Genomic DNA, 22,917 nt, shown 5'->3' with positions numbered 1-22,917 from the left:
CTAGGCAAACTGGAGGATGAAAGCAAAATAGGGAGAGAGAATGGAAAAAGAGTTCATTGGATAAGGCTTTTTTCCCCCTTTCCCCTTGTGACATGCCAGATTTGAGTGAGAGGGGTTATGTTGAGGGTGCATGAGGGGGCTGGTCCGGGTGTGAGTGTGTGAGTTTATGTGTGGAGGAGAGAGAGAGAGAGAGAGAGAGAGACACACACAGTGTTGATGTGGACTATAGTTGGGAGTCGGGGCGGGTCAGACTCTGCTGACACACTGGGATCAGCGATGGGATTGTTTCCATTGGAAAGAATTCCAAGAATGAGCTAGAAGAGCTATCAGTGACTTCACTCTGAGGACTCTGACAACAGTTTTAATACATGGCAAGGCACACACGCCGTCACACACATTTAAACAGTGTCGCACGCCAACGATGGTGTGCGAGACACAATCCGTCCCTCGATGTCACCGAGGTACTCTCATCATATCAGTGTCACCTCTGTTCACCAGCAGGGCGGTTAATGAGCCAGATTTACAGTGTAAAGCAATGACTTTCATACAAGGGATCCAAATGGTAAAGGGATGGATTGCAATCTTATAGTGAAGTCAAATCAAACTCTAATATGGTTATAAGGCAACATTAGATGTAGTATGCAGATTGAGCTCCTGGAAACGTGCCAGTTAATCTTAGAACTGTCCTGATAATATTATGAAATAGAATCTAAAACATACATGTTGATTAACATGTTTGATGAATTGACGACATTTGTTCACTGTTCCCAGACTCTCAGTGACCCAGGGTTGACAGGGCAAAGCAAGCTGTCATTTCTGCTTCCCTGCTCCAGACGCTTGCTCTGCAGTCGCCCTCGACCATTATCAGTCGGTGTCTATTAATAACGCTTTATGCTCAGTTTTTTTTTCCAGGAAGAAGGAAGCAGGATAGAGCGCCAGTGCATTGTTCTCTTTCCAGGAAGTGGCCTAAGGCCTTCATAGTACCCCCTTGGCCAATCTATGAGGCCCTTGGCCCCTAATGGCCGTACCACAGCAACTTTGATGGACTATTCCCGGTACAAGACAATCAAAGTTGCCATAAGTGGGTCACTAATACAGAGCAGCAAATCACCTGAGAAGTTTCCACTGTAACAGTGATCAGAAAGCTTTGTGTTTATTCCTGTAAATTCCCCAGTTCCCCATTAGTGCTTTTCCACTCAACCACTTTTTATTGGTCTGGTATCATTGTGGTGAGTGTTTATGGGTCGAGCGTGAGGAGTTGCTTCCACAAGCTTTTATACCAATGCTATCCTTGATATTTCTGCTACAGTGAAGCTTTTTAGCTCCCACCAATGTACTCCATATGGGTGGATGGTATTGTTTTGAACGTTTTAAATGTGCAATTGTTGTCTAAATAACGTGGAAATCAAAGCAGAACTGAACTTTTCAGTGCACGACAGGGTGCAGGAATGAGATTTGGTAACTAGGGGTGAGGTTTGTGTATTTGTGTGGGGCTCGAAGACAGGAAGTAGCGTGTGGCCTCCTCTCGGTTCTATATATTTGAAACATGTATCCTGATTCGTAGAGAGAGAGAGAGAGCGAGAGAGAGAGAGAGAGAGAGAGAGAGAGAGAGAGAGAGAGAGAGAGAGAGAGAGAGAGAGAGAGAGAGAGAGAGAGAGAGAGAGAGAGAGAGAGATCCAGTATGTGAGAGATGCCAAACAGGAAGTTAACACTGCTCATCTCTAACCACTGCAGGTGAAGTGAGTGGGGAAAGGGGGGTTGGGGGGGTTCACAAAAGGGAAAATAAGACAACAAAAGTAAAGATCTCTTGAAAACAATGCTTTTGATGCACCAGAGGAATACCCATGTGCAGTCATCCTTCAAAGTCAAACATTCTCACACAGTTGGATAGCAAATTCAAATGTTTATTTACAGCCTCTGTATTTGTCTCAGAGAAAGTGGTCTAAATACAAAAAAAAGAGAGAGAAAGATGGTGGCTAATCTCCCTGAGCTTTACAAAAACAATGTGGGACCTTTAGGTGACAGACAACAGAAACAGAGAGGAGATGTTCTGTACACAGCCCTAATGCCACGTCAAATGGGAAACTAGAAAAGAACAAAGACACACATTTTAGACATGTTCATACAACAGCATCTCAGAGAGATCAGATTATGGAACACACACGTTAAAATGGCTCCGACAGTGTCAGTTGTTCCAAGAGGAATAAGCACAGCCAATGAGTGTAAAGGGGTGAAAAAGGAACAAACAACACTTGAAATTGTATATAGGCAAAAAAGCAGAGAGCAGGATCAATGAGCACATTATGCAAATAACCAACATGACTTTGAAATTCATATAGATTACAAGGGAAACAAGTCCAATTCCCCATAAATATATTTTGTTGGACTCATTTTGACAAACTAGATTTATTAACCAATAGTGTAATGTTGCAAAGCACATTTCAAGTTTTTACCCTCCCATAACACAACATTGTAACAATAATATATTGTATATTAATATTTTTTATTGTGTTGTTTTTACCCTCCCATATAACACAATTGTTTTGTTTTTTTATTGCCTGTATAGTTATTCGCAAATTCATTGATCCTACATTGTGTATCCCCCTGTGACCTACATTTGACGGCATTAAAACTTATGGCTGTTTGTATGTAAAAGAACAGGAAGACTAGATAGGTGGGACGGTCAACTTTCCGTTCTGTTATGTACAGTTGAGAGCTAATTTCCATCTTGAAAGAAAGTTTATTTGAGAATAAAGTCGACCAAACCCAAAGTACAAACAAGATCAAAGCACTACAAGGCCTCGGGGGGTTGGCTCATCGGGAACAAGTATTTACACGTCCTTCATTGCATCTGTACATATTTTTTTGCCTGGCCTCTCCTTTTTCAAAATCACAATATTCCACCTATAACAAGTTCTTTCTCTGCTTTCCCCTTTGAACAATAACCTGCTCGCATCAGTTTTACTCCGATCTCTGTTCATCATAAGGCTTCTGGGGGTTGGGGGGGGGGGGGGGGGCAAAAGTGAGGACAAGAATCAGGATCAAAGCATGTGAGTGCCTCAGTGCATAACGAGCCTTTGTACAACAGATTCATCACGTGTTTAGCGCAGCAGGGCATCGAATAGCGCTTTTTTTTTTCGGTTTTCTAGGTGAAAAAAGTATGCGTCGTTTAGAGGAATCCTTTACTGTCACAATGCACCAAAATGAACCCAAAACCAAAAGCAAAATCCCAGTGACATTTTACACAAAATCCACCCACTTCTCAAAACAGACAAATCTATAGACAGCGATGGCAATCACAATAACTAACATATGAATCCAGAAACTGAACACAGGTGTGGACAATACACTGTAGACAATAAGTCCCCACGGGTACCACAGCAGTTACATGTATGAGTTTGAAGTCTCTGGGGTCATGACGCCAGCCATTTTGGAGTCAAGAACGGGAGCGGTAGTAGCCCCTCTGTTAAGAGCTGTCCATGGAGCACTGAGCTGCCACTGTCCCAAGGAACGTCCATTCTAGGCACACAAAGAAAGTGTCCATGTGTGCGTGTCTATTCTCTCACTAGAGTCTGAATGGGAGGGTGAGAAGTCCAGGGAGATAAAGGATTGTGTATTTGTGAGAAAGTGTGCCTGCGTGTGTGTGTGTATGTGTGAGTGTGTATGCATGTATTGCTTCTCTTGTAGGAGTGATCTTTTGGTGTCAAAGGAAACGAGATGACATCACTAGACGTTTAACGTGCCCGCCAGTTAGTCTGCTGAGGTGCAATATAACCAGTGTGTGAAGGGGCATGAGGGGAGAGCATTCTGCCCTCTAGTGCTGAGCATTCTGCGCTGGCTGTCCACTTTGGATGCTGCCATTATTCTGCTCCTCTTCCTCCTCTTCTTCCTCATCTTCGTCCTCCTCCCCACAGACCACATACTCCTCTGGGGGCCAGCGAAGCTCCCCACTCTCGACTTCCCCCTCTGTGGGCTCCACCACGATGGACGGCAGGCGGTCTTTCAGCTTACAGCAGCGATCAAAGTCTGAGGGGTCGGGGAATATCTACAAGGGAGGAAGACAAGGGCAAAATATTCTGTTAATCAGAGGAGTTTCAATGCAATTTGGTTTCTGAACTGCAGACCGAAGCCAGGAAGGTCAGCCATCCCAATGATATACCTGCTGCTGCCAACATCCAAGCTACATTTCTACATGGGTGCTCACCGATAAATGGCACAAGTGATGGTTACATCAGCTTCTGTCTATTGGTAAATGAGGCATGTCTGGTGACACTTATTCACCTTATGTAGCCCCGCCCACTTGACCATTTGTGTTACGACTTCCTGTTCAAAACAGCGGCTGTTTTACCTGCTCAAACCAGAGATCGTCTCTGGTCAAAGCTAGTGTGACTCACTGGAAGGGGATACGCTCTGCCACAGGAAGTGTAAACACAATCGGTTCCGATTGTGTTTACACTTCCTGTTAGTCTCTCAAGCCAGACTTGCTGCATCATGTCTAATCTGAAAGGCACTCCTAGCTGCTTTCAAACTTATCCAACAACACCACATCGCACACTACTCACAAGATTACACAAGAGCATCATTATTGCATTGCAAATCAACAGTACGTTGGAAATGCACAGTAAAACCAGTTTGTACTGTTGATTTGCAATGCATTAATTATGCACTTTGGTTGATGTGGTGTTGGATACGTTTGAGAGCAGCTAGGAGCTGCTTTGGCACAAGTGTCTTTCAAAGCATTTAGACAACTGTGGTAAGTTGGACAGAAACGGGCGGAAGGTTTGTTGGGACATGCTAATAAACAACCCATAGATCAACCATCCTCATAATAGTCAGCATTTGGCCTGATATACTTTATACCCGTGTGTAGTAATGTGTAGTGGAAAGAACATAAAATAGGCTGAGTATCTGTAAATCCAGCCAGATAAAGCTTTGTATAAACGCAGCTTGCCACACTCAAATATTTGGATGTGAACTGAAGGGCATGAGAGACATTCTGACATGCGTTCCCTGTCCTGGCAAGATTGACATCAACCTCCGACTTTCTCTGTTCTCAGGAACTGGAGAAATGTCCCGGGGGGGAAAGCCTATCACTCCTGCTCCAAGAACAGCATTTTTTTGCTGTTGTTTGGATAAAGTGGAAGAATATTTTTAGACCTGCATATTTCACTCCCAGACATTGGAGGGGGGTGGGGGGGGCGATGTCGCTGTCTGGGCAAACTGCCCAGTGGAAAGAAAGCATTAGATGAGGCAGGAGAGAGACTGGGAGAGGGGAAGAGAGCGAGTCGATCCAGCTGGGGCCAAGTCTCCACGAATTCCATAGGAGACGGATGAGAGGGGAGGAAAGAGACTAAATGCTTTCAAACATGCCTTGCGAGTGTGAGAATGTGTCAGGTTTTGAAATCATGTACCGGGGGGCTGGCAGCTTCTACAATGTGTGAAAACAGCTGCGTGTAGAAGCAAACAAGAGGTGCGTCTGCGAACATGTGTAATCTGCATCTCCTCACTGTGAGGTGCGTCTGTGATCATGTGTCATCTGCATCTCCTCACTGTGAGGTGCGTCTACGAACATGTGTAATCTGCATCTCCTCACTGTGAGGTGCGTCTACGAACATGTGTAATCTGCATCTCCTCACTGTGAGGTGCGTCTACGAACATGTGTAATCTGCATCTCCTCACTGTGAGGTGCGTCTGCGAACATGTGTAATCTGCATCTCCTCACTGTGAGGTGCGTCTGCGAACATGTGTAATCTGCATCTCCTCACTGTGAGGTGCGTCTACGAACATGTGTAATCTGCATCTCCTCACTGTGAGGTGCGTCTGCGAACATGTGTAATCTGCATCTCCTCACTGTGAGGTGCGTCTACGAACATGTGTAATCTGCATCTCCTCACTGTGAGGTGCGTCTGCGAACATGTGTAATCTGCATCTCCTCACTGTGAGGTGCGTCTGTGATCATGTGTAATCTGCATCTCCTCACTGTGCTGCCAGTGCTGGCTTTGCATCAGCACCGAGGGGAGTTGGGCAGCGAGTGACCTTGCCACCGGACCCCAGCTAACACATTATAGCTTGTTTCACTTCCAGGGGCTGGAAACGACGACACATTGTGAGCGAGACACATTGCTGGCTATTTTAGGGTCCGGTGGGGCGGGGGGAGGTGTGCGCAAGCTGCAAAAGCCTGAATCATGACAGTTTATTGAGTTTATTGAGGCAATTCAAGCCTCACTGACTCCAATTAGTCCTCCATTATGTACGGCCAACATCTCCTGCAATCCGTGCAGCTGGCGATGGTCGCAGTTTGGATCAAAGCCACTGGCATCCACAGCGGAGGAAGTGACCGGTGGTAATGTCACTGCTTCAATGTGTCACTTCGCCAAGGACTGGCGGGGACCTTGGGCAAAAAGCCTGAGATGAGGAATCATAGAGAGGAGATGGGAAGTGGAAGAAGTGGAGAGGAAGTGGCACATTGGCACCCTCCATTTCCCCCCTCATCCACCTTTCCCATCCCTTTAGACGGACTCACAGCTGCGTGTGAGCTGTGGAGAGGAAGCCCACCTTTTCCTATGGTCAGTCTACATCCTCTAAGAGGCAACATCTGCATGTAGCACAGCATGAGCACTGAGTAGGCTGATAGCACATGTTTATAAATGTACCATATTGCTTGCTTTTAATACAAATCTATAATTTGGTTTATTTTGCCTCCTGCAGCAGGTTAGGGGGGAACTTGGTCCTCCTAACCACTAGGCCGCTGGTTCTCAACATGGGGTCTGGGGACTACCAGGGGTCCTTGCGGGGGTTCCCTATACTATTCAAATTCTCCAGAAAAAACTACAAGCCCCTATACTACTCACATTCTCCAGAAAAAACTACAAGCCCCTATACTACTCACATTCTCCAGACAAAACTACAAGCCCTTATACTACTCACATTCTCCAGAAAAAACTACAAGCCCTTATATTACTCACATTCTCCAGACAAAACTACAAGCCCCTATATTACTCACATTCTCCAGACAAAACTACAAGCCCTTATACTACTCACATTCTCCAGACAAAACTACAAGCCCCTATATTACTCACATTCTCCAGACAAAACTACAAGCCCTTATACTACTCACATTCTCCAGACAAAACTACAAGCCCCTATATTACTCACATTCTCCAGACAAAACTACAAGCCCCTATATTACTCACATTCTCCAGAAAAAACTACAAGCCCTTATACTACTCACATTCTCCAGACAAAACTACAAGCCCCTATATTACTCACATTCTCCAGACAAAACTACAAGCCCTTATACTACTCACATTCTCCAGACAAAACTACAAGCCCCTATATTACTCACATTCTCCAGACAAAACTACAAGCCCTTATACTACTCACATTCTCCAGACAAAACTACAAGCCCCTATATTACTCACATTCTCCAGACAAAACTACAAGCCCTTATACTACTCACATTCTCCAGAAAAAACTACAAGCCCTTATACTACTCACATTCTCCAGAAAAAACTACAAGCCCTTATACTACTCACATTCTCCAGAAAAAACTATAAGCCTTTATACTACTCACATTCTCCAGACAAAACTACAAGCCCCTATATTACTCACATTCTCCAGACAAAACTACAAGCCCTTATACTACTCACATTCTCCAGACAAAACTACAAGCCCCTATATTACTCACATTCTCCAGACAAAACTACAAGCCCTTATACTACTCACATTCTCCAGAAAAAACTACAAGCCCTTATACTACTCACATTCTCCAGAAAAAACTACAAGCCCTTATACTACTCACATTCTCCAGAAAAAACTATAAGCCTTTATACTACTCACATTCTCCAGACAAAACTACAAGCCCCTATACTACTCACATTCTCCAGAAAAAACTATAAGCCTTTATACTACTCACATTCTCCAGAAAAAACTATAAGCCCTTATACTACTCACATTCTCCAGAAAAAACTATAAGCCCTTATACTACTCACATTCTCCAGAAAAAACTACAAGCCCCTATACTACTCACATTCTCCAGAAAAAACTATAAGCCTTTATACTACTCACATTCTCCAGAAAAAACTATAAGCCCTTATACTACTCACATTCTCCAGAAAAAACTATAAGCCTTTATATTACTCACATTCTCCAGAAAAAACTATAAGCCTTTATACTACTCACATTCTCCAGAAAAAACTACAAGCCCTTATACTACTCACATTCTCCAGAAAAAACTATAAGCCCTTATACTACTCACATTCTCCAGAAAAAACTATAAGCCCTTATACTACTCACATTCTCCAGACAAAACTACAAGCCCTTATACTACTCACATTCTCCAGAAAAAACTACAAGCCCCTATATTACTCACATTCTCCAGACAAAACTACAAGCCCTTATACTACTCACATTCTCCAGACAAAACTACAAGCCCCTATATTACTCACATTCTCCAGACAAAACTACAAGCCCTTATACTACTCACATTCTCCAGAAAAAACTACAAGCCCTTATACTACTCACATTCTCCAGAAAAAACTACAAGCCCTTATACTACTCACATTCTCCAGAAAAAACTATAAGCCTTTATACTACTCACATTCTCCAGACAAAACTACAAGCCCTTATACTACTCACATTCTCCAGACAAAACTACAAGCCCTTATACTACTCACATTCTCCAGACAAAACTACAAGCCCCTATACTACTCACATTCTCCAGACAAAACTACAAGCCCTTATACTACTCACATTCTCCAGAAAAAACTATAAGCCCTTATACTACTCACATTCTCCAGAAAAAACTATAAGCCTTTATATTACTCACATTCTCCAGAAAAAACTATAAGCCTTTATACTACTCACATTCTCCAGAAAAAACTACAAGCCCTTATACTACTCACATTCTCCAGACAAAACTACAAGCCTTTATACTACTCACATTCTCCAGAAAAAACTATAAGCCTTTATACTACTCACATTCTCCAGACAAAACTACAAGCCCTTATACTACTCACATTCTCCAGAAAAAACTATAAGCCCTTATACTACTCACATTCTCCAGAAAAAACTATAAGCCCTTATACTACTCACATTCTCCAGACAAAACTACAAGCCCTTATACTACTCACATTCTCCAGAAAAAACTACAAGCCCTTATACTACTCACATTCTCCAGACAAAACTACAAGCCCTTATACTACTCACATTCTCCAGAAAAAACTATAAGCCTTTATACTACTCACATTCTCCAGACAAAACTACAAGCCCTTATACTACTCACATTCTCCAGACAAAACTACAAGCCCTTATACTACTCACATTCTCCAGAAAAAACTACAAGCCCCTATATTACTCACATTCTCCAGACAAAACTATAAGCCTTTATACTACTCACATTCTCCAGAAAAAACTACAAGCCCCTATATTACTCACATTCTCCAGACAAAACTACAAGCCCCTATATTACTCACATTCTCCAGACAAAACTACAAGCCCCTATACTACTCACATTCTCCAGAAAAAACTACAAGCCCCTATATTACTCACATTCTCCAGACAAAACTACAAGCCCCTATATTACTCACATTCTCCAGACAAAACTACAAGCCCCTATACTACTCACATTCTCCAGAAAAAACTATTGCCGCGTTCGATTATAAGTGGGATGTGGCAAGTTGCCAGTTGCTACTAGCAAAAATCAAATAAAACGCCACTATAACTCAGAGTTCCTACCCACAAACTTGGGTATGATTTCTCAACCCCCAGTAGCTCCCACCGTGTCATTTGACGTCATTTCAAGATGGCCACGCATGTTGTTTATGGTGAGAAACATCAAACTTTTATCAGATTGAATGAAATGCGTCATTTTGCGTCCTGTTACTTGCTACTTCCCAGTGCAATCTCGAACGCAAATAGGTCGGATATGACGCGTTGGCCACTTGCCACTTGCCAGCTCCTACCATAAACGAATGCAGCTATAAGCCTTTATACTACTCACATTCTCCAGAAAAAACTACAAGCCCCTCACATTCTCCAGAAAAATCTACAAGCCCCTAATACTACTCTACTACTAAATGTGGATAGACCCTGTTCACAAATCACAAATGGAAATGTAGTGTCAGCTCCCGCCTGCCCGCTGACGTCACTTCACTACTTAATGGATGAAGAAGGGTACAAATGGCCATGGAAGGATGGAAGCAGTGTTTCACCATCACCGTCATGCACAGGTGTGTGTGTGTGTGTGTGTGTGTGTGTGTGTGTGTGTGTGTGTTCTACCTGGAAGGAGAGCCTGTCCTTGCTTGGGCTGAGCCTCATGTCCTCCATGGGGGCGCTGTTGATCATCACCTCAGTCATATCTCGGCTGGGCACAAACACTGGGCTGCAGGGACAAAAGAGAAGAAAACAAATGGGATGTTATACAGCAATGTATTTATTATACATCATTCTGATACTGTCACTCACTGTACCATATGGCATCCTGGCTGGCACCACCCCTCCAAGCTTTCTTAACATTGAAAAGTCAATAGTACCGATTCACATATGAAGCCAAAATTATATACATCTTTCCTATATCAACATTTTTAATATTCTATATTTGGTACCCATTTGTGCAGACAGAGCAGATGAAATCACGGGAAAATGTGCTAGAAGACACTGAATCTGGTTGTATGAATGAATGAATAAAATGAAAGTTTTATTTTCGTGTCAGGACAATTCCTTGACCCATCCCATATGGGATTATCAGACACATCAACATTCAATAATTAACAAAACAGAACATTCCGGTGTGTTGCCCAACCAGCAACACATAATACAACCTACTGTAGATATAAACAGCAGAGTATATATACACATACATCTATAACATGAATAAATGTATAAATAAATTTTATAAATTAAATAAATAAATTTAAATAATTTATCGATTATAAGTCGCCCTTCTCCTCCTATCCCACGCTTTTGAGAGATATTCAGAGAATGCAAAAATGTGATCAAAAAGAAATTCAATTAAAGCTTCGTTCTCACTATCTATCAAATCTAACTCAGGAGTATGGACTTTTTTATATAATATTTCTCGCAAATCATGATACAGAGGGCAGTATAGAATGAAATGGATTTCATTCTCCACTTGCCACATCTGATCTGTGCACAGAGTGACCACTTACTTTCAGACAAATTATACAAAACATATTTTTCACATTTATAATCCTTTTTAAATAAACAATACGTTCTTACTTTTGGCTTCTGCCAAATTTCTTCTGCCCAAGACTGTAGGCATTTAGCCCGGATTTATATTTGAAATCCTCCATATTCACAAACACTCTTTGGAAATAATTGTCTTCAAGACCACACTCCTGTAATAAATCAAAATTGTATGTGGTCAGGACAAATACAGTAGGTGCTAAACATCTTGATAATGGAAAGACCTTTGCCTGGGTCCAGACGTTCAAATCTGCCCACTCCATGGAGTTGAGTTTTGTGAAGAAGATGGAAATTAGTGTAATGACTCGAGTTGACAATTCAGTCTGATATGGTGCTAGAAAGACCTGGAGATATTGAGAGATAAGGTAAAACACCTATCAAGACAAGAATGACAGATGACCCATACTGGTACTGGATGTACAGACACTACCTCTATACATACACACTTGTCTTCTTCTCTGCACACGTTCGACTGTTTTGTTTTTACTGGGCCTGTCAAGACCACAACACGGCATCCAGTCCGTGTCCCACTGCGCTATTGCACTGCAAAACTGCACAACTCATGCTGTGGTTTGCATAAGGTGGCCGTGTCTAAATACAGGATGATGTGCTCATGATGCATGTGGGCGTGCACGAGCAGTGAGTGAGCGTGCACGAGCTGTGGGCGTGCACGAGCAGTGAGCGAGCGTGCATGAGCTGTGGGCGTGCACGAACAGTGAGCGAGCGTGCACGCTCTGTGGGCGTGCACGAGCAGTGAGCGAGCGTGCACGAGCTGTGGGCGTGCACGAGCAGTGAGCGAGCGTGCACGCGCTGTGGGCGTGCAGTGGTATTTGACTGGGGCGGAACCCAATGCACTCAGTTCCATCAAAGCTTGGCCAAACTTTCCGTTTTAGATTAAAGTAACGAGAGCTTGTTTATCTATGTTTAGTGCATTCGCTGTCCGGCACGTAGTAGTAAAGCTAAAAGAAATAGAGGCTTGAAGCAGGTCTCAGCGCCGACACAGACACTGCCCTGAGACAAGATGGCTAGGGGCCTTCTCACGCTGGCTATTTAAAGCCTGGTGCCTGGTGGTCAACGGCCACAGGCTTGTGGTCAGTGTGGTCACCAGCCATAAAGGTCAAAGAAAACAGCACATGACAGACAGGCAGCTCATTTACATTTAGTCACATGATCTGATTTGATGTTTTTGGGGGGAGAAATCAACGTGTGGGCTGTGCTTGACCTACTTTGAATCTGAAATGAAAATGTGTATTTTTGGAGAGCGCAGATTGGTGAACAACTTGAGTGCGCAAGCCATTAACAAAATGGTTTAGAACTTGTCATTTGAAGTCATTTCACCATACTCCTGTTTAAAAGTTAAGTGTACTCGATACATTTGCAAAGTTAAAAACTAACAAGCCTGTAGTGTTTGATAAGGCATGCAATGACAGACGCATGAAATACCCTTCATGGAACCACAGTGACAATCCGTGTATCACTTTCACTTTGCAAATAGTCTGAAACATATTGAGCATTAGAAATTCACTGTTTCCATGAGTCATACAAGAAGTCATTGTACTGAGAATCCTCTCTCTGTCAACATGTCTGGATGTCTGTCTACTTTACATGTTTATTTGCCAATGAATTCCACAAAATGGAATTAATATGAATATCCACGTTTAAGCATAACTGAAACTGTTGTGGACAAAAACAAATACACTGGGAATGAATAAATTCGATAGTTTTTTTTAATTTGGTCCCAAATTCAGGCAAAAAAAAAGAGGCTCAGCAGGTTATTCTGTGGGGATTAGGCCCCAGATTAAATCTTTAAACTCTCATAAATCCAATTTTCTTTCCAACATGTCAGCTGCATCTAGAACATTTTGAACCAGTGTTAATCACATTGGTGATGTGTTGAGATCTTTTCACACACACACACACACACACACACACACACACACACACACTCCAGAGGAGGGGAGCACTGCATGACATGGGTTAATAATCACAGCATGGTGTCAATAAACCCTGAAGTAATGGCAAATATCATTTTAGCAATCTGCTTTTTCAGTCCTAAATTGACACTAACCCCTTACATGAGGAAGCAACCATTGACATCACAGCAGAGGGGATGCTTAAGGTGGATGGCTACTTACAAATGTGAGAATTGAACAGCTTCTGGTTGAATCATCCTAAACCTTCACTGCACCGGATGACAGTTGCCTGCTTGGCCAAAACAATAGCCAATAGCCGGATATCTAAAAATAAAAAAGCGAGGCTTGAAGGCTATGCAAGGTTTAACATGGAAAAACTCAAGTCAGTTCAGAGGTTTAACATGGAAAAACTCATGTCAGTTCAGAGGTTTAACATGGAAAAACTCATGTCAGTTCAGAGGTTTAACATGGGAAAACTCAAGTCAGTTCAGAGGTTTAACATGGAAAACATAATGTCAGTTCAGAGGTTTAACATGGAAAATCTCATGTCAGTTCAGAGGTTTAACATGGAAAAACTCATGTCAATTCAGAGGTTTAACATGGAAAAACTCATGTCAGTTCAGGGGTTTAACATGGAAAAACTCATGTCAGTTCAGAGGTTTAACATGGAAAAACTCATGTCAGTTCAGAGGTTTAACATGGAAAAACTCATGTCAGTTCAGGGGTTTAACATGGAAAAACTCATGTCAGTTCAGAGGTTTAACATGGAAAAAATCATGTCAGTTCAGAGGTTTAACATGGAAAAACTCATGTCAGTTCAGAGGTTTAACATGGAAAAACTCATGTCAGTTCAGAGGTTTAACATGGAAAAACTCATGTCAATTCAGGGGTTTAACATGGAAAAACTCATGTCAGTTCAGAGGTTTAACATGGAAAATCTCATGTCAGTTCAGAGGTTTAACATGGAAAAACTCATGTCAGTTCAGAGGTTTAACATGGAAAAACTCATGTCAGTTCAGGGGTTTAACATGGAAAAACTCATGTCAGTTCAGAGGTTTAACATGGAAAAACTCATGTCAGTTCAGAGGTTTAACATGGAAAAACTCATGTCAGTTCAGAGGTTTAACATGGAAAAACTCATGTCAGTTCAGAGGCTGTTCTTGAACTTATTGGATCCTTGAGTGGGGATAGGAGCAGAGGCAGAAGGTGAGGCAGACAAGCGAAAAGCAGGGGAGGAGGGGGGAGGAGGGGGGATGCATGGAGGGATGAACACGGAGCGGTGACAGTGAAGACCTGAGCAGAGGAGAGGAGAGAGGGAGGGAACAAAGATAAACACTCGGGCCTTGCCAGTCATATTTCTGTTCGGGGATCGTATAAACATCCTGCTCGGCTAAGAATAACAGAACATCGGCCTAATAAAACATAAAGGGGCACAATGAGAAGGAAGTGGGGGTGCACAAGTTACAAGTCAACCTGGGAGGGAACAAACATGCATACCGCTCACATCTATGACTGCTTTAAGTGTCAAGCAAGCGTGAACGATGTGTCCCTTTCTCAAAGTGGAATACTTTCTTCATAGAGAGGACACGTTAAGTGTTCTATAAGCAACTCAACCTTCAATGTATGACATCAGATGAGCATGGACCAATCAACCTTCAATGTATGACATCAGATGAGCATGGACCAATCAACCTTCAATGTATGACATCAGATGAGCATGGATCAATCAACCTTCAATGTATGACATCAGATGAGCATGGACCAATCAACCTTCAATGTATGACATCAGATGAGCATGGATCAATCAACCTTCAATGTATGACATCAGATGAGCATGGACCAATCAACCTTCAATGTATTACAGAAGATGAGCAGCAGGGACCATTCGCCTATATCCCAGAATGCTGGTTCGCAACGTGGGGTCCGGGGACCACCAGGGGTCTTTGAGGAGGTCCCAGGGAGTCCTCGCCTCGGCAAACTGGTGGATTGTTAAACTTCCCCATTATTTAATTTACAAGAAGTCAACACGATTGGAGAATATAGGAGAATGTATATTATGCTCATAGTTTCTCTGCTATCTCTGGGAATCTGGACAAAATCATATCTAGCAATAAAACACACAGCCAGCCAGGTTGACTATAGCCAAGCAACAAGACACGCATCCTAAGACAAATAGTTTTGAATACAACGCCTCTTTACCTCTTGACCTAGACATCAGCACATATTCGCACTGCCAGCTTCCTAATGCCAGGATCCAGATGGACCGCAAGTTATTGGCACAAGACAACATCATCCACGTGCCATGTGTCCAGAAGGATGCACAAATCCAAAGGATGAGCGGGGTTGACATGCATACAGTATTTTGTAAGAGACACATTTAGTCTAAATTCCTCATAGCACAGCCTTTGCAGTGCTTTTCTGAAGCCCTCTGAGATGACGCCTCCCACCTCCTCTACACCACGTCAGGACACAACACTGTAATGATGAGGACTTCCAATAACCCCGTGGATGGATGCCATGTGGATGGATGCCATGGAGGTTGGATGCCATGGAGGCTGTAGCCAAGTGCCAGTTTATTCCACTGGTTTTGTCTCCTGGAAGGGTGGAAAAATACACTGACCCAGTGACAAGTGGAAGTGGAGACAGTGTGTGTTCGCCAATTTTGCCTCGAAAGTATACGAATCCTACATCTTATAGGGGTCATATTCCCAATATCCCTCCTTTATGCTATAGCATTTCATAGGCTCAGTCATGGGTGGTGACATGTTAATGGGGATAATGGTTTGGAGATGAGCAAAGCTATCTGTCACACTGCCCTCATACGTTCATCTGTGAGGAATCCTTCTATTGAGGGTGTCCATAAACCACCACTCTTAATGCGAAACGTAAGCATGATATACATAAGCATATTCAAACCCATGGTCCTCCACACTATCAAAAGACCCAGACCATGAATGCTCCTTAAGTTTGTGTGCCTGTCCCAGAGCGGTGCTGACAGGAACCCAAATGATCTCCCCTACAATCTCACCCAACGCACAAGGCGGGATATTACGTCTTGCATTGTGCACATTGTTTGCCCCGTGCCAGACCACCCCCACCCCCGTGCCAGACCACCCCCACCCCCAATTCTTGCAACGCGTGTCATAAATCTCAGCCGGCAAAGCTCCTGCCATTCCATGCCAGAGCTGAGCTGCCCACCAGGCAAGTCACACACAACTCCAGAGGTAGGTGTAGGTGTGTGTGTGTGTGTGTGTGTGTGTGTGTGTGTGTGTGTGTGTGTGTGTGTGTGTGTGTGTGTGTGTGTAAGACCCCCAGGGGTGTGTGGGAATGAATGGATTGCATCCATCCAGTCCGCTGTGGATTGAATCTGCCATTGAACACACACACATCAAAAGTTCAGGTTACTACTCCAGTGCCTGATGGTGATGTTAACTCAAATATACTAGAACGAGGAGAGCACATTTGAGACCTAGGCTACTTTTGACCCGGTTTGGGCGACTTAAACCCAAGTCTTCTTTATACAAGAGGATCATCTTTTGGTGAAAACAAGCTTCTGCTGTCAAGTGTTGCAATGAGAACAACAAGGCCTTCCTGTTCACATGTAGGTAGCCTACAAAGCAGTGATTGGCAACAGCACGTACGTCCATTTCATACAATTCTCAAATGTTTCTTGTCTTTGAAATCAAATCTGCTCTGAAGTAAGGGGGAAAGTCTGGCTTAGGAGGCAGAGAAAGGGTTTCCACAAACTATGGCACTCTGTCTGTATACAGAACAGGCAGAGAAAGGGTTTCCACAAACTATGGCACTCTGTACAGAACAGAGGAGCAGAGGCCTGCCTACATTATGCTGTGAGCAGCAGCACTCTGTACAGAACAGAGGAGCAGAGGCCTGCCTACATTATGCTGTGAGCAGCAGCACTCTGTACAGAACAGAGGAGCAGAGGCCTGCCTACATTATGATGTGAGCAGCACTCTGTACAGAACAGAGGAGCAGAGGCCTGCCTACATTATGATGTGAGCAGCAGCACTCTGTACAGAACAGAGGAGCAGAGGCCTGCCTACATTATGATGTGAGCAGCACTCTGTACAGAACAGAGGAGCAGAGGCCTGCCTACATTATGATGTGAGCAGCACTCTGTACAGAACAGAGGAGCAGAGGCCTGCCTACATTATGATGTGAGCAGCACAGTGTGGTTTACTGTAAAGAGGTCGGGGCTGAACTTCCTGGTACAGACAAGCCAGAGGCCTGCTGAGGTTTGCACAGAGAAGCAAAACAACGTTTCAAACTGACTTGCATATCCTCTTCACGGAGAGGAGAAACATTCTTGACAGACAAGCGGAGCGAATAAAATAAAATAAAATAAAATAAAATAAAATAAAAGCCCACTCGCTATGCTGAGTCAAGAAGTCAAGTAAATCAAGTTCTCAGTATTGATTGGCAATGGTAATGGGGCGAAACAGCTGAGATTAGCGTGTAAAGGATAGAGAGTGTCTCCATCCATTTGCAGTGCACCTGCAGCAGTCAAGTCACTGTCTGCTCGACTCAATGTGCAAATTGAGTTATGTGCTTCATGGTTCAAGAAAGGCCCTGGAAAGTGGATTAACCTTTTATCCTTAAATAGAGACAAGCTCAAAATGAAACACAAAAGAAGCAGACACGCGCGCGCCACCCCCCCCCCCCCACACACACACACACACACACACACACACACACACACACACACACACACACACACACACACACACACACACACACACACACCTCTCAAAGGTGTTCATCCTGACCTTTCTGGCTTGGATCTTTAAAAAAATCTCCTCAAGGCCTTTCTTTCTAATTGGTTTAGGTCTGTGTTAAGTTTTCCAATTTCACAGGCAACACAGAAAAACCTCAAAGGAAACAATAGGTGTAGGCTAAGCAATAAGCAATCAAAGTTATGGGTCACCAGACAAAATTAAATGAATCTTGACTTGCTGCTGGTAGTTATTTTGTTTGTCAAGTGCAACGTCGTCAACTATTGTAGGCATTTATACTCAAGAGTGAAGAACACGCACGAAGGAAAAGCACAAACGCATGCAAAACACAGGCTACACAACGCACAGGGTGGAACGCCGAAAAGGTGCGAGTACTCACCAGTATATCTGCGGGGAATACACAGACATGAATTCACACCTGCTGTATATTCTGGCGATCAGGGAATCTTCTCAGAGACCAACTTGTCTTCTTTATGATTTGTGCGTGCGTGTGTGTGTGTGTGTGTGTGTGTGTGTGTGTGTGTGTGTGTGTGTGTGTGTGTGTGTGTGTGTGTGTGTGTGTGTGTGTGTGTTTGTTTGTTTTGTTTGTTTCCTCCAAGACGCGACAGGTATACGCACGGGCAAAGCGAAAGTGACAGTGTTGCTGACAGACTGTGAGCAAAACGCAGCGCTGTAATTTGGTGCTGTCTGATTAGTGAGACGGCTGTGTGGCGTATTTATGTAAGGGGGCGTGGACTTGTGTCGAAAAAGACACGCCCCCTCTCCACCCGGGCCAGAAATCTTCAATGGCAACTTATTACCAGCGGGAGCCAATCAGAGGACAGGTGTCTCGCCCCGCTCCCGGTGACGACTACGCGAGGTGAGGTGACGACAGCAACGACTGAACCCTCTTCTCATTGGGAATGGACAAGATAGCGCAGGATGCTATTGATTTGTCGTCGCCAAGGCAACAAAATGACAGCATCGTCTCCTCTTGAATGACAAAACCACACTGATTCGCCATTAGGCAATCCGTGACTTGTATCCAAATGAGGGAGAGAGAGGGAGAGGGAGCGAGAGAGAGAGCAACACGCACACACACACACACACACACACACACACACACACACACACACACACACACACACACACACACACACACACACACACAGACAGACAGACAGACAGACAGACAGACAGACAGACAGACAGACAGACAGACAGACAGACAGACAGACAGACAGCGCTCCCCTCCCATGGGCTCATACAATTGCAAGGGCAAGTCAATGTCTGCTGACTTCATTTCAATAACGACGAATGAACCCAAAACCAGTGTTACCATATTTATATAGCCTAGCTACCTATCATTTAAAAAAGTTTGCATTGCTTCCTACTTATTTGAGCTGCGATAATCGTGGCATCCTTCAAGCACACATGAGCCTCATTCTCCACAAATCAATCTTGCAGTCAGGAGTTTTGGCACAGCTGGCTTTCACACCTTATAAATGCTTGGGTTGCGTTTGCCCAACACAGTTTGGCTGTGAGGAAGCAGGTGCAGAGGACAGTTTAGGCTACTGTTTTAGGAGTAGATGGTGAGCAGCCCTCTGCTGCCACCTTGTGCCCACGTTAGGGTGATTGTTTGCTGTGCTGTCACTACCAAATCACCGGGATGTTTACATTTACTTCCGGGTACCCCTGAGGTCCACACATTATAATGGCGGTGGACGGCACAAACTGACGTGTTGAAGACAAAAACAGACAAAGAAGACAAAAATGGTTCGTCCGTGTTGTGTTGTTGTTTAATATCATTCATAACAACACTTTCACTAACGTTAGTGGAGACCAGACTAGCTAATTTACCTGTTGGACCAGACTAGAGTAGACTTGAAGCTAAATTAAATTGACGTGGCGTCAGTAGCTCTGTCTGTACCAGGCTCTTTCTCGCCGAGAAGAGCCTGGTGACGCGAGGTTACTCTGTCTGTAACGTAAAAAAACAGCGAGTTTGACAGACAAACAAACGTTATTAGCTAGCTAACACTACATAAAACAAACACAGAAGAAAGGCTAGATACGTCGGACAAGCATGTTTACCAACCGTTTAACCATTTAAATTGAAAGTAGTCGGCCGAAAACAACGAGAGGGTTTGACAGCATTTATTTGACAACACGCACATTTAAACCTGCCGCCTTCCCCAAGTGGTACCCGGAAGTAAATTTGTTTACATGGTGACGTCACGGTGATTTGGTCTAGTGTCTAAAATGCAGGAAGTAACAGCAAAACATTAATGAGGGCACGGAGGAGGAGCCAAGGAGCCTAAACCTTACATGTGTGTGCTTTCCTCATAACCCCTGTCGACTGTGTCCACTTCCACACATGTATGGAAATACACTATGGATTATGTAGCATATAAAAGTCTCTGTGTGTTCTCCCTTACATTTATTGTCTATTTATCTCTTGTGATTATTCATGTTTTTTTCTTGGTTACTGTGAAGCTCACTCACATGTGTATAGGCTATGTGCACAGGTTTCCCCTTTTAACCTTTCACTGCCGGGTCCCTGTTGCTCAGGATCTAATTGAAGACAGTCTGGCCTAAATTAACCACTGTATTACCGTATATGCCTTTTTGTCTATTTATTATCGTTGCCTTTTTGTCTATTTCCCTGTGGAGCTTCACCTTATTAACTTATTTAGCCTACCTATTGAAGTGTATTTGTAAAATGTTCATATTTGTACATATCACTCAGTGCTGTTAGTGCAGCAGACAACCAAAACAATCGTGCACTTTGTGATAAAAGCATGAAACTTGGTACACTTATAGCCAAAGGTAGTCCAAAAAGATTTGGATATGGAGGCATCGTGAATTCTGAACATGGCAGCCGTTTTTCAAAATGGCCGCCAGCAACAACCGTTTTCTTATGAATGATGGATAGAATATGATGTTTCAGACTTATTTACCATAAAGAGTAATTGGTAAATGTCTTTTGGATAATAAAAAATTAATTAAATTTTCAAGATGGCCGCCGTCACTTCTGTGGCTGTCTGATATGGGTGATCCCAGTTTCAAATAAGTCATTTTTTCCAATGCAGAATTCAAAATTTTTACTTGAAATTGGCCAGAAGCTTCCTTCTACAACACAACTGATGACATCAGTACTCACAACTGTTGACCACTGCTGACCTATGACCATTTTCAAGATGGCAGTCATTATGGCCGAAATCAAACTTGGTTGGTTAAATGGTTGATTCAATAACCTCATATCTGCAAACAACTGAACCATTCGATGAATGGAAACATAATAGAGTGGATGTTGAAACACAGCCAGGGCACACTGGTAACACCACTGCTGTGAAACTCAGCATGGGGTTCAGTGCCAGCTAAATACACTCCTCTTAACAATGCCAAATTTTATGTATTTCTGTATACGTGCTGGTTGTGGTGATAGTTGAGTGGTAGTGCAGTTTAGTTTCCTAAATGCTATCTAATGTTAGCCCCACATCTAGTTATAGTTTACATATTTAGATGTAGTTAGATAGCCGCACCTGAATGGACAGGATGTGCCAGCGCGGGAGAGCCGAGCCAAGGGTAACAGGGCTTTATATGACTTTCATATAGTTACCCGGATGGTGTACAGATCGCACAGGAATTAAATGGTACTGGATGAACGATCGGACTAGGTGTAGGGAAATTCTCCGAACCTAGTTGTATCCCATACTTGTATGTCTTTCCTTGTAGTAAAGGTGGTAAAAGGATAACCCCTCGGCCATTACTGCAAACAAAGTTTATTTTTCTTGTCTGAGAAGATGTCAAAGAAATTCTTACTTGTGAATTTTGATGGTCAAGGACCATCAACGTCTTGCACAGCCAAGACTGACTGGAAGCTCTGTATTCTATGCCAAGAACACACGGCAGAGGCATTGAGATGTCCTTTGCAGTCCAAGCGGGCAGACAAGGGGAGTGGATACACTTCACTTGCAGAGCATTTAACCCAGTTCAAGGAACTTGGCCAGCTCCCTTCCACAATGCCAATTGAAAGACTGGATGAGGGCCATGGTATTGCAGCTGCCATGGTTGCGAACAAAGCACAATATCATCAAACATGCAGGCTTAAGTACAATGAAACAATGTTGAAAAGAGCAAAAAAACGAGCATGCAGTGAAAGTCCTGATCAACATTCAGAAAGCTGATTGCCCTAAGGCTGAGGGTATAGTTCAGTGATGTCATCAGTGATGATGTCATCAGTGATGATGTCATCAGTGATGTCATACATAGGCATTGTGACATCATTGTGACATCACTGATTATGTCATCAGTGACACACACACACACACACACACACACACACGAGAGAGACTGAGGGAGAGGGAGAGAGAGGGGGAGAAAGACTGAGGGAGAGGGAGAGAGAGGACAGGGAGAGAGACTGAGGGAAAGGGAGAGAGAGGACAGGGAGAGAGACTGAGGGAGAGGGAGAGAGTGATGTCATCAGTGAGTGATGTCATCAGTGATGCGAAATTGGGCAATTGTGCGAACTACCCTCACCGTGCAAATGGGGCTGGTCAAGACATCTGAGGGGGACTATGAGCCCTTCTGGACATGCCTACCAGATGCAGGCCAGTCCAGTTATGAACTGGTCTCTTGCAAATGCAAAAAGGGTTGTGTTGGGCAGTGCAAGTGCAAAAAAGCTCAGTTACAGTGCACAGCACTCTGTTTCTGTGAAGGTGAGTGTGAATAATTGAATAGGGATAGACCCTTGATTTGGCCTCACTTAACTGTGAGTCTGTGAAACTGGTGGATCTTTGTCAATGGGTCACACCGCCTAATTAGGACATCACTGACATCACACATCACTGACATCACACTGACATCAGACATCACGAACATCACACATTCCTAATATAGATGTCACATCACTGAAATCACACATTTCTGATATGAAGCTCACACCACTGACATCAAACACTCCAAATATGGAGCTCACATCAGTAACATTACTGAGCTCACGTCCCTGACATCAAATATCAATCTCCATATATGGGTATAAAAGGGACAATGACTGAGATCTCCACATA

The 22,917-nt window shown here is 43.5% G+C and overlaps 1 protein-coding gene across 1 annotated transcript; it reads right to left on the bottom strand.

The window, feature by feature from the left end:
* Nucleotides 1-1,895: 1,895 nt before the first annotated feature.
* lbh (LBH regulator of WNT signaling pathway) lies at nt 1,896-18,543 on the bottom strand. Its single transcript, XM_083632443.1, has 3 exons — nt 18,249-18,543; nt 10,279-10,381; nt 1,896-4,045 (listed from the first exon to the last, which is right to left on the bottom strand). The coding sequence occupies exons 1-3, from the start codon at nt 18,275-18,277 to the stop codon at nt 3,815-3,817; spliced, it is 363 nt and encodes a 120-aa protein (XP_083488569.1). The 5' UTR covers nt 18,278-18,543; the 3' UTR covers nt 1,896-3,814.
* Nucleotides 18,544-22,917: the final 4,374 nt, after the last annotated feature.

This window comes from Poromitra crassiceps, assembly GCF_964638095.1.
Source record: "Poromitra crassiceps genome assembly, chromosome: 3".
In the NCBI taxonomy this organism is placed as follows: domain Eukaryota; kingdom Metazoa; phylum Chordata; class Actinopteri; order Beryciformes; family Melamphaidae; genus Poromitra; species Poromitra crassiceps.
This window is presented reverse-complemented; position numbering and strand designations above follow the sequence as displayed.

Bases quoted from the DNA above. Each gene is read 5' to 3' on its own strand.
- lbh (XM_083632443.1), bottom strand. From the start codon at position 18,277: ATGTCTGTGTATTCCCCGCAGATATACTG. The intron at 10,382-18,248 runs GTGAGTACTCGC...TTGTCCCTGCAG, and splicing joins TATTCCCCGCAGATATACTG to CCCAGTGTTTGTGCCCAGCC. The intron at 4,046-10,278 runs GTAGAACACACA...CCTCCCTTGTAG, and splicing joins AGGACAGGCTCTCCTTCCAG to ATATTCCCCGACCCCTCAGA.